The 13,441-nt window shown below is 37.3% G+C and overlaps 1 protein-coding gene across 4 annotated transcripts in view; it reads right to left on the reverse strand.

The window, feature by feature from the left end:
- Window positions 1–424: 424 nt before the first annotated feature.
- retn (retained) overlaps window positions 425–13,441 on the reverse strand; it is a 154,714-nt gene continuing 141,697 nt past the window's right edge. For 3 of the 4 annotated variants that reach the window (XM_068764301.1, XM_068764299.1, XM_068764298.1), the window contains 6 exons: window positions 9,645–9,828; window positions 6,049–6,190; window positions 5,333–5,510; window positions 4,459–4,636; window positions 3,388–3,644; window positions 425–2,603 (listed from right to left, as the gene is read on the reverse strand). In XM_068764301.1, coding sequence (XP_068620402.1) covers window positions 2,476–2,603; window positions 3,388–3,644; window positions 4,459–4,636; window positions 5,333–5,510; window positions 6,049–6,190; window positions 9,645–9,828 — 1,067 coding nt within the window. In that variant the 3' untranslated portion in view covers window positions 425–2,475. The remainder of the gene's footprint in view (window positions 2,604–3,387; window positions 3,645–4,458; window positions 4,637–5,332; window positions 5,511–6,048; window positions 6,191–9,644; window positions 9,829–13,441) is intronic. The other variant, XM_068764300.1, reaches the window with a different exon arrangement.

The raw sequence follows: 13,441 nt of genomic DNA on the forward strand, positions 1-13,441 counted from the left end.
TTAAACCAAAATGTTAAGGTTTTTGGCCCCATCGTAAAGATACAATATAAATTATTTTGTTCAAACACGTGTACGAAGAATTTATATTTGTAATTCCAGATCTTTAGTTTTAAATGCCTTGTTTTAGGCTTTCTCATAAAAGAGTATATAAGACATTTTTATAGGGAAATAATTTGTATATTATATTTAATAAATTGTTACATTAACAATTAAGCTTACAGAATATAAATATTTTCGGAGTGCTAACTCCATGATACCACAAGATATCGGGATATATCGGATTCTAGAGCCGCTAGCTATATGTTTGATGAAGCTGTCAAAGCTATAAAGGCAAATTGTGCCTTCTAACAATCAAATTTATACATAGATAATGAAAGTGAAGAAATAAGGTAAGGAAGGTGAAGAATAAATGAAAAACTCCACGCTCATTATAATTATAATTATTTATTCAAGAATAATAATTTGAATACATCAAAAATTTTTGGTGTAACATCTAAATCGCTAACGCAGGCAACCGACCGCGACCGCCTGTTGCGTAGGCCGTCGCTTGTTCGCATGTTTCCGTACATCGTCAGGAATGTACTAAAAACCCTACCGCTACTTAGCTCGAATAATGTCTCTAAAAAATGTAAATTCAATAATACAAGTTAATGTTTAAAATTAAATACATTAAATAAACTAATTATAAAATATCAAATCAGTCATTTACAAAGCATTTTCTTATTTTTGTACATTTACTAAACATACTAATTTTGTGAATTGATTATGGATCTAGAGATTTTTTCACATTTCGTATATAGCCGCCCGCTCTAAGCCGTAGCTTACAATTATATAATTTTTTTTACACCTGGTAATCGAATCAAAAAAATCTCTTAAATCCCAATCGTTATAATTGCTAACTTTTTCTGTCTAACAATCAAATCCATAGCATGCTATTCAAATAGCTCAAACATTTTTAAACATTTTCTTCATTCCATATATTTTTTTTGATAGATTACGCTCCCAACACTGCGGTTAAGAACGTAACATCGTTTTCCATATTGCTTTTCTTCAATTGCACGTCTCACTTCACTAAGTCAAGTCACTTTGGAACTTATTCTACACATCTAAATAACCTACCTCAATACAACCTACCTAAGGAAATGGCATAAATTGAAACATCTTATCTTTATGTGCGCCGGATAAAATAGCATGAATATTTTAAGTTTGAAGCTCCTATTACAAAAATAAAGGCGAGCTTCGAATGACATTAAAGAACTTTATAATAAAAGCGATATTTGCAGATCTTTTAATACGTGAATTTAGTTAAAATAAAATGCAATTTCTCTCATTTATTCCTGCGATCTTTTTAAAGGTGCCATATGTAATTGACGGTTAAAATTTACTTGCATTTACTGACCACCAATAAACTAAAACGATTCAATAAAAAACGATAAAACCATTAAAAATCAATTTATATTAAATTTGAGGCTCACCTTGCCTAATACACTAATTCTGTACACGAGAGATGGCTTACATCGCAAATATAAAAATCACTCTCTAACAGTAGCTAAACACCTTTCGACAAGAACACTACTTACTACTAACTATAAATAACTAAACTAATAAATACTGTAGAATTCCACGTTAGAAAATATACACCTCCTAAGTGTAGTAGGTACCCAATAATCACAACATACACGACGCAAAAACATACCACATTTAATTTACAGACATGGTTATTTACAGAAATTTACAGCGCAAATATAAAAAGAAAACACCAAACAAGCACACAACAGACGGCACGGGTCCCGTGAACAAATAACTAAATTATAAATAAGATATTTTATACGAAACTATATTTACACATTGTCATTTCGCAACCGACAAATAATTATACGTTGTTTCACTAAACAAACACAAAAGAACGTCGGAATCTACGGTTGAACAGATCGGGCAGTGGAGACGATGTATTTGACTTGTGAAAGAGCTCAGTACATCGCAGTGTAAACGCTTCTAATAATTAAAGAGATTATCTGGAATTGAATAATTTGGAATCTCAACAGACATTAATGCCATTTCATTGAAGTTTTTTAAACAAGAAAACCGTCCCTGATGTCTTCTTTTTTATTATCGTGGACACGGTATTGGGGATAATTCTTTTAGTGGTATTATATTATTTCATTACCACTTTGAAAGCGACTAAATCTCTATTTATTTTGAGCAGTTTTTATTAGTATTTTTGAGCCCGCAAGATGAAATTGGTAGCATAGACAAATAGATAAAAACTACTAACAGAGACTTTGTCCATGAAAACGTTGGTCTATTACCGTCTACCACTATCTACGATTAGTTTTATATTTTTTCACAGAGCAATGTTAATACATAGTCTTATTTGCTTGTATGCCTCAATCACTGTAGTAAACATCTTTGTATGACAATGGATTTAAGTCATTAGTCACACATTCGAAGTTTCATCGAACACAAACTGTGTGTTTAAGAAACCATTTGCCTGTGACCGTTTTGACCGTTACCATTTTGCGAGGGGAATAAAACGCCTTCATAAGTGACTCCGTTGAGCTCGATCGACACCACGAGCTGCTGGTCTCCGGTGGCGGCATCACCTGCGGACGTATAAACAATATTATAAACATTGACAGAATAAATGACAAATATTAATTTATTGTCGCCATAGTATCAGCTCATAGATATATATACCATACATGGGAATATACCATAATCGTCACACTTCGCAGGCGGGTTGGCGATTGTAGTGTGATATTATGGTACGCAGAGGAATATTAAATTCTTGAGATATTAACGAATCGGACAAGACAAGTTCGGCCACGTTTCTGTTAATTCAATATAAGGGAAAGATATGTCTTTGTGTCATTTTAATTTCTCTGCCCAAACCAGAATCATAAATATTTTTCACTTTATTCATTTATTCATGTTATTGTCCACATATAACAGTAATCATTTGTACTGTTATGAGATAAATACCAGAAGAGCCTTTACTCCCCTAGGCTTCACATCATCGCCTCGATGACCGGTCTTTTGTTGCCCGTATTTAACGACTTTTTACGATTTTGATTAAATCGTCCGTCTACCTATTTGGGTGCCTACATGAACAAGGTCGTGGTCGCCACTCGAGAACCCTTCAGCCCCGGTGGTCGTAAGTTTTACGAATAATGTCATCTCTTTTTCTCTGGATGTCCTCATTCTTCATTTTTTAATCTACCAATTATAATATGATAGGCTATTAATTATTATTATTATGTCAGGTTAATATTTGTTTTGTCAAGGCCGTCGGATTATTTGTGTACAAAGTGTCCCGGAGATATGGCAGCAAACTGTAAGAAGAAACTGTTGATGATAATAAACTATAATAAGTGTGGCGTAACTTACCTCTGGTTGTGATTTTGAAAGCGGCTCCGTTGACGCCGTTGGTGTTGCCGTTGTGTTGTGGCGCGTGTGCGTGCGCGTGTGCGTGTGCGGCGTGTGTGGAGTGCGCCGCGTGTGCCGCGTGCGTGTGTCGCGGCGGCGTGTCACGCGGCGAGGGCGGGCGCGGCGTGCGCCGCTTGGCGGGTGGCGGCGGCGAGCGACACGGCTCGCGCTTGCCACTCAAGCTCGAGTTAGGACTTTCGCTCAGGTTCAACGCCTCACTGTTGAATTACTTTCTCATAAATTCCTTGAGCTTAGCAGCTAAAGTAAAAGTATAATCGGTGGAGTAGGCATGCGGTCAAATAATCTCTAAGTTATTGCTTCAACTGACACCGCTCCATTTACATAAAAAATGTGTTGAATCATTAATTTTTGACCTGGCTTAGGGGATTTCGCAGATTCGAGGTGGTCGTGCGGAGGACGTTTAGTCTAAACCTTCTCAAAAGGGAGCGAAACCCGAGGATTTTCTGGAGAGTCTCGGCTTGGGCAACCGTATGTAGAGATACCACATTAACACTGGATTGTGAGCCCGCCGAGCCCTAAGACCGTTTAGGCGGATGCAAATTATCTTTGTCCGTCGGTCATTTGGCTGACATTTTGCCCACATGTGGGTATAGTGCCCTTCTACTAGTACTATTAGTCAGTTTTCGCGTAGAACCTGAAACTTAAGAAAAAAAATAGCTAAATAGGCGTAGAGACAGCATTTTTAGTCCGAGAAGACTAACAAAAAAAAATAATATGTAAATTGATACTTTGCGCTTTTTAAAAAAAAGTAATTGTATATACATTCATCCTTAGGACATGGAAATATTTTCATTATCTTTAATTAATTAATTTAATATCTCTACTGTAATTATCAGCCACAGGAATCATTTTTTTCTCCCAATTTACGATTACTTTTATCCGGTGTTAATAATATTTAAAACTTTATTAGTGTTTTTATTACCTAACTGCATTTTTAGTATGAAAAGTGCTATTAGTATACATTAATACAGAACAAGTAACATAAGAATATAAATAAAATAGAATACAGACTCGTACCGCTGCGGCTCGATGTCCGGCTGCGGGCTGTTGTTATTGATGTTGTTGTGGTTGTTGTTGTTATTATTGTTGTAGAGCGACCAGAGTGTGAGACGCGACACGTCGATGGCGCTCAGCGCGGCCTCGCGCGGTGACATCATGGAGCCACTGCTACCCGGGGGTGACTCGGAGCCTGAAATCCAAGTTATCATTAACACAACACACAAACAAACTACTTCTTAAAACTTAGCAATAAAAAGAAAAAAGACTGCCTAAATTTAAATTTAAAATCTTTCTTCAAAGTAACTTTTACAGTGAATAGAATTTTTATAAAAAATAATTACTGTCAAAAAATTTACACTTGTATAAGATAGAATTTTACGATTTTTATAACATTCTCAGCATTATACCTTTCTCATGGTTTTATAACGTTAATAACTCTTTTGTTGACAGCTGTGTTCCATATTACCATACATTCACATCTTTTAATGTTTCTTAATTATCACGTAATAAATTTAAAAAGTTCCTTTAACAAACATTTGTACAATCTAATACAGTTATAAGTACTTCTTGTGCAATAAAGCTTTAATATAAATTGCTCTACTATTGTATCAAAGATATTGTAAAAGTAAGTATAAAAATATTCTATAATATATCCTTCGCTGTGGGATTTGTTCAAATCAGAATGCCTTTCGAACCCTCTCAGCGTGCAATTATTGGGTAGCTCAACCTTATTTTGGTTTCTAGAAATAGGGTTCCATTAGCATTCTTATCATGACATCACATCTACACAAGAAGACACTGTCAATAATTCTAAGTAGATAGTTATATAAATAAATGAAAATCGAATTTTTGACGAGCTGGACTAAAAAAATAGATGCAGTTTTACCGTTCCGCATGAGATCACGCTGCTGTTGAATCATCTTCATGTACTCGCGTACACGGAACTCGATGTCGTGTGCGTGCAGATGCGGCGCGTGCACCGGCAGGCGGGGCGCTCCGCCCAACGGGAGCCCCAACGGCTGCGACAGGGGCATTGCCAACGACACACCGCGGCTCAACGACGGCTGACAAAAAATACAACAGTGAACATGTGATACAAGCCGATGCTTACGTATAACCTAGGACGTAGGACTTAAAACGTTGAGCTTAGAACATGAGATGTAAGAAAAGGGACGTTCACTACTGCTCACAATATAACCAACGTATTACTTATCGTCTGTGCACCTAGGGGGTAGACGTCTTACAATGAAGCTTGCGCCCTTTGTCAAAATTATAAAAAAGATTATTTAATACCTGCTCAATTTTGAAAGCTATGCAAATTACATGATAAAGACGGGTAGCTTTCAAAATAACGTAAAGTTCCGCAAGTGTAAAATATTTATATGTAGCTAAGTCTAAATATCCTTAACACTTCGATAAAACTTTTGCTACTTCACTTCTATTTAAATAATTATAAAAAAATTCTCCATTTTTTTTATTTCGTGATAATAAATATCTCATATATCATGTCCGCGATTTTGTTTTAGCGCCATCTATCAGATGTTAGCAACACTACGTGCAATACACATTACAACTATGGCTTACGTAGTTTCTGATACTCACCATAGCGAGCGCCGCCTGTGCGTCGTACTGGCCAGAGGCACGGCGACCCTCCCGCTTGTTACCCTCAATAGCGGCGTCCAGTTCACTGCGCGTTGACAGGTTCTTCTTCTCGCACTCGTAATCGTACAAGTACTTCATATATCTGCACAAAAAACATAGTAACTTTTAACCATCTTTAATTTCATGCGGCTTATTTCAGCTTATAATAACAACTATATATTTGCAACATTATTCAACAATCACCTACTGTCTATTTGGAGTATACATAATATAAGCCAATATCATCATCATCAGCCAATACACGCCAACTGCAAGTCATAGGCCTACCCCAAACATCACCGCGAAGACCGGCCTTGCGCTGCCCGCGTCCAGCGACTGCCCACGACTTTAATTATGCCATCAATCCACTTACTGGGAATTATGGAAATTAAATAATTCCATATTATTTTCGTTGGTTTTCTTCATAATTCATTTTTGCCTATTTCCTATTATCAATGTCTTTTGTTTCTTCTGAGTTGATGTACAGTAAAAGGTATATATAATTGAATACGGCGAAAAGTTATTGCTTTAAATTCTATATAAAGCGAACACATTTTCAGTTTTCTATTTATTAAATACGACCTTGGTCTATAGAGAGCAGACTGAAATACTATTGAGTATTAATTACCCAGATTATATAAAACTTTTGAGCGCACCAGTATACTACTTATTTATTCATTTAATGATATTATTTTGTACTTTGAATAATTAAGTGTGATAATGTGTGCAGGTCAATACAAACTATAATCAAATCCAGCTAACTTGCTTGCTAAGCTTGTAACTTAAAGTACATGGTTCCCAAACTCGTGACGCAACCAGACCAACTATAAGCTGAGTTATAAACTCAATCAATAGGCATGGTTCAAGTTTATTGTCATTCAAAGGCGAAGAAGCTACGCATCATTTCCAAAATAAATGACAAGATCACAAATAATATCCGACGGACGCAGTAGTGAGTGTACCTATCGGTGAACAACTTGACAAGCCTCTAAATCATATCGCTAAACTCAATTAAGATCAAACGCCTATTCTTCATTAGGATAATAGAACAGCCCATTACATGCCTAATCCCATTCAGGGAAAAGTCAATTTTATAAGACCACATTGTCAACCGTTCGTTGCCATCACTCATGTAGCCCTCGCGTGTTTAATGCCGCTACACAATGGCGGAGCGGTGCGCCGTAAAAACTGGCTACCTTTTCATAAACTGTCAAATGGATGATTTGAATATACGACATTCGTCATTAATGCCCGCGCGATTGAGCGCGCGGCGACGTGGCTTCATGAACAATAAAAATATTAATGTCGCGACCGTAAAAAAGATCAATATTACAAAATTTAAGTAAAATTCCATCGTCAATGAATATATCGAGTTGATTGTAATGATGAACTACTTAATATTTTAATATCTGAATGTCGAACGGAAAAGGTTTTCGCTTGAAGGTTGGTTTTTAAACTCATCAAGTTATGAAAAACAAAATGGAGTGCTTTTAACGATTGCTGTTAGACTGTACCATTTACAGATTCGGAATCTGTGAGTTAGCATAAAGAGATAGTAATATATATGTTTATATATATATATATACATATGTAAACGTAGCGTCTGTTTTTCATTGAGTACTATAAAAATTGTAACTTTTGTATTGTAATGCTGGACAAAGACCTCACCTACAGATTCCCAACGACCAGTAGGAAGCGGTATTATTGGACACGTACATTTACGTAAATTATTATGTTAACAATTATTATGTTTCGTAGTGATAACCAAGGAAAATTTATACGAAAATTAACATCACTGAAGTGTAGATGAAGAGGAGACTTTGACGTAACAGTAAACAGTAGTAGTTTAACTGGTCCGCTCAAAGAAATCCACCGGCTCCAAATCTACGCGTCATGCGTAACAGACCAACTTTGAATTCTTAACGCGACGCACCTTTATGTTCCCGACAATAAGCGACGAGGTGAAGGACCTGCGTTGAATGATAAATGGGAAATTATATCGGACGAGATGAGTTAGAGGATATTAATTATGAAGTTGTCATATTGTCGCGCCGGTCGGCGTGGACGCCGCTTTGTCTCCTCTCCGTGAGAATTCGTACGTACCTGCAGTACAATGCTGCGTGGTTTCATTTGTTTTAAGACCACACAGGTATACCCATGTAGATATTAGGCAATGGAACGGAATACGAAGTAAACAACAACAAACAGGTTTAATACGACTTAATGGCGTAAAACGAATCCAGGATACATGGAAACATTAATGTCAAGTGCGTAGTTAATGTTTGCCTTCTAGATCTATTTTAAGGCGGTTAAGTTTGGCTGACACATGGCACGGGCAAACCGTACCGCAAACTGTAGAATTCTTATCGGTATGAAAAGAAAAAGTAATGTCGAATACAAAATCTTAACACATTGTATAAACCTAGTTTATTTTTGTCGTGGGTAAATGCTGTTTGCTCCTTAATATTTACAACATCGCCGAGTTAAAGATGTAAGAGCGATAGCGAGTAATTTATTCTAGGTCAGTATACAGAGACTAAGCTCGTGGGCGCCTTTTGGAACAGCTTTCAGGTAGTTTAGGAATAAACAGTCACAAAAGACTTCGAGAAGAGATCTAAGCTTATAATGTCACGCAAGTTATATTCAGCGACTACACGGAGGTATGTGAGTGTGTAACTTGATCGATTATTGTCGCGTAACTAGTGGTCCTCTACCTGCTTCGCGAACTTAATGAACTTCCCGTCCTTGCAGATAGGATATCATAGAATCCGATCTTTATTGCTCTTTACTTGCAGAAAGAAATATTCCTACCAAATTCTATAAAAAACGTAATTGTAACTACCCGGATCTCTGCATAATTAGGGCAAAGATCCACAGACATGCAGCACAATAGATTTGTAAGTTAATAAGTTAATTGGTAATGTACGTTAATTTGTAATAAAATTTTAATGTTGAATAAATTTCAGCAGTGGTAGCATAGCGGTAAAGTCGCGAGGCTTGCGATCGTGGGTCGCGGATTCGATTCCGGATACAGTCTTATATAATTCACACATTGTGCGTTAATAATATAAGACTGTCAGTGTCTATAAACAAGTTTCTAGAGAATGGGCAGCAGCAACCTCTGAGTGTGGTAAGCAAAAATATAACACTGCGATTGCCAAACCGCCTGCTAAGCATGGCAATTATGATAGAACTCTCCACAGATATCCTTGGGGGAGGCTTAAGCCTTTTGGTCCCAGAGATATCGTAGTATAAGTATAAGTAGATGTCGTACATGTGTGATGTAAATCGAGTAGACGTTAAAGCCACAGCTAACAATACATAAGATTTCAACATCATATTCCGTAGGTTAATTTTCTTACTATGTTACTTAGTAACTCTTATTAACACTATTTACAGATTGTTCACTTCTGTATGTCTATAGTCAGTATTATGTCTTTTTCTTATTGTAGCCAGTCTTGTGAACCTATTGATAACTTTTCTTTACAAAAACACTGCATACATTTGCGATCCCCTCTAAAAGGATAAACAAAGGAAAGTTTGTAATAACAACTCACTGTGTGCGGAGTGTGAACGCGGCCGACGTGATAGACGAAGGCAATCGCAGACCCTTGATGATCTCCTGCCACAGCTTCTTGTTGATGACCTCCACGAGGCCCCCGCGGGCAATCACCAGGTTGTATAGTTCATAGAGATCCAGAACTGACTTCGCCATTATCGGCAGCCGGTTTATGGGTGTGCCTGGAACAATGAAACGTTTCTTAGCAAAAATATCAAGCGAACCCAGTATTACCTTGCGTCATTCAAATAAAAAAAAATTGAAAAACGGACAGAAAACGGATTCTGAAGTATACTGGTTATTTACAACTAGATACCTATTTTGTTTGCAGCGAGCAGTGCGTGATTAATATAAACGGGTAAAGATAAATATAAAACGAACTCTACAAAAAACAGCAATTTAGTTTTAAATCTTAGAACGTAGTCTAAAATAAATTTAATCTTAATATCAGTATATGTGCCATTTGACGAATAGCAGGGATATTATATATTAATCGTTAAAAAACACGTCCGTAGTTACTAAAGGGTTCATATTAATTTCTCCTTCTTCTCTCTTTACTTTCTTATATACTAATTTTATTTATAATTGGTTGAAGAGTGAGTTTAAAGTGAAAATGACGAGTTAATATTTTTATATAATTATTAGATATATACAGTGTAGTTAAACTGATTTTAAACAGTTTTTTTTTCTTGCAGTCATCATGATTATTCAACATTATTTCAATCGTAGATCGTTTATATACATGGTATTCCTATGATATTAACAAAGTCTTCTGTGGATTGCCGTCTTACGATACCATTGCAGATCACTGGTGTCTACTCCAATACCTTAAAACCCTAGGTAAATTTTTCGTTCCCTGATTTCCTTCGAGAAATCTCGAGTATAACTTATAAGTCTTTTAGGGACTCTGAGCTTGCCAATAAGGCACGAATAGCTGTAGTATATTCAAATTTTATTAAACGCAATTATTTCTTTAGTTAGTTGTCTTAGATCAAAGCGGCGTGTAGGAAATGAGCGATGGGCGTGCAGCGTGCGGGCGACTTGCGGACAAGGCGCGGGCAGCGCGCGAGCCCGTTGCGCCGTGTTCGCGGCTGTAAAACCCTTTACAGCGCAGTCGGTAAGAGCCGTAAAGCCGGGAGAGCGTGCCAAACGTGCCAGATCGCATCGCATCGCGAGATCGATGATTTACGAGCGCACGGAGGCGTTAGATCGCGAGTTTACGAGGCGCGCTGCCGGGGCGGATTTAGAGCGGCCGCGGTGGTCGAGGAAGCGGCGGCTTCCGCGACACTTAACACTTGATTTACAGTAATTTGGCGCTCAAACAACGCCGCGGTTACGTATTAGCGAACGTTCGCAGCGCTTATGCGCGATTATTATAGTGTATACGAATTAAAAATTTAAAACAATGTTTATCTATTAATATTTATGAAAGATTTCCACCTATGTACTGACTCATCGCGATATCTCGGGAACCATAAGGCTTTTCAGTAAAAATATTGCCTGCTGAACATAGATGAGATAAGAAAAGATTTTACGAAATTCCACCCAAGAAGGGTGTCAAAGTGGCGTTCATTTTCAAACTAAAGAGCATATATATAGGTATTTAACTTAGCCAATTTTTTGGCAAAGATAGGTACACCGAAATCCAGGCCTACTTACTTTTCTGCCTTTTAACTTCTAAAAGCTTTATTTCAACAGGTTCGTATTAAAGCGGTTTTCTTATTTAAATTTTAATTCTTCGTCCACAATTAATTTTAGATTGAATCTTGGGTTCACTCCATCTCTTGCCAAAGCTTTTTACTTTTGCACTATTGTTGAGCGATCTGTTTAGGACAACCATATCCTACGCCAAACCAAAATAATATCAGTTGCTAATACTACTACTACGGTCTTGTATAAAAAGTAAATAGAGATTTCCAAATAAGAGAAAAGAACGATAACAATGTGTCGTGTAACATAACATTTTTTCGTGTCTATAAAATACAGTAACGTTGACATTTTATAAATGTGAGTGTAAAATGTGCCAGTTAATCGATTACAGGATGCTTATCTAACATTCCAAAATCCTAATTATTATGTTCACAAAGTCGTATAAATCAATAAGAAGGTCGCGATGTACAGCGAAAAGGCTGTATTGGTATACGAGGGGCCTCATGTATTGATGAGCGCTGCGTAACTAATGCCTCGATGCCTATTTGTCGGTACGTCTTCCCGCACTTAATCATGACGCGGGTTATCTGAAGCGGGTGTTTACCCCCTGCCCTTCCCCGGAGGGCGGAGGGAAAGTACTGATGAGTTCCTAAACGTCGCCTCTCCCGAGATTAATTGCCGCTTTCCCGTTTGAAGGGACGATGTGATGAAATTGGCGCAAATGAATAAGCTGAAACCCGCTACTGCCTAGTATCGATTTTGTACATGTTTGCGCGCACAGAATGAACAAAGTTATGTAAATTAGGAGTAAACGTAGAAAAGAAACTATTATATTATGCATCGATCGCATAAAAAGTGTATTTATAATTTAATTAGATAAACAATTATTTAACACCATTATAACGAACATAATTACACATAAAACGCGATAACAAAAGAAGAAAACTGAAAAGATAAACCTAAATGAAAACAATACAAAATAAAGAATAATAATTAATTGAAAAATTATAATAACTGTAATCGATCGCAACATTATCGATTAATGATTTAGTGATCAGAATCACTATGTAGGCGAAACATTGATTTTCAATTAGAATATTGCAGACAGTCAGTGCCTGATTAGTGAATTAAGAGAAATATTGCATTCACCATCAACATTTTAACCAAAGGACGTCTACTGCCGAACAAAGGCCTCCATCATAGATTTTCAATAGGACGGTCTAGCTGGTTAATCATCACATCCAGCATATTCTGACGATCATAAGATCGTCTTTTATTCACCTCATGAGCAGACATCGTGCGCTGAGTTTTCTACCGTTAAGGCCTTACGTCTGACAGTCTCCATTCATTATTTCTCGTGTTTGATAGCTAACTATAAGGCTTTATTTAACTATACAACAGCATCGTATTTTAAAATAAAATAAATATTAACTTTTTTTTAACGTATCCTGCCTACTGCGACTTAAACTTGCCAATCCGGTTATATAGGTTACTTTCGTCCGTGTACAGATCTCGTAGAAATATCCAGTGTTTATTTGTATTATAATATAAATATTGAGAAAAAATACTCTTCTGCTGTGTACATCTGGCATGTCTGAATCTCATACCGATCGCGGGAGCCATCGATAAAGCACGGTCCGCTCATTATAGCTCGCTAACGTCCCGTTATATCTTAAGCCTGCGTTATAGCTTCTAAACTGAATTGCATAAACGCGAAACGTGTTATCAGACACGCAGCCAGCGCCGGGTTGCCGTTATCCGAGTAAATAACAACTCAGTTGCGAGAAGCGACGGACAAAAGGCATTGTTTATGAAAGCAATCAGCCCAATAACGATCTCCGCGAACGTCGGGCCGGCGGGAAACGCGCGATTCGACGCGCGTGCGTCTGACCGCCTGTTATTTACGACGTATGCCCAATCGCCGCCGGAGCCGATCTAATCGTGCCCAATTGTGACAAATTATTGCTTTTCCTACGAAAACCTTACGCTGAATTTGCATTATGAATTTCTCTTCACGCGACTGCTACAGTGTTGCACCTCGATATTTATTGGCAATCGATGTCGCTTAGAGAAGCTAATTCTTTTGTGCAACGAACTTGCAGTTGCCATAAATCGTCGGCCCCAAACGCCTTCGTTCTTAATAAA

Source organism: Battus philenor, unplaced genomic scaffold (genome assembly GCF_028537555.1).
Source record: "Battus philenor isolate CCGP_79_NKW_IND1 unplaced genomic scaffold, ilBatPhil1.0.hap1 SCAF_19, whole genome shotgun sequence".
Lineage (NCBI taxonomy): Eukaryota > Metazoa > Arthropoda > Insecta > Lepidoptera > Papilionidae > Battus > Battus philenor.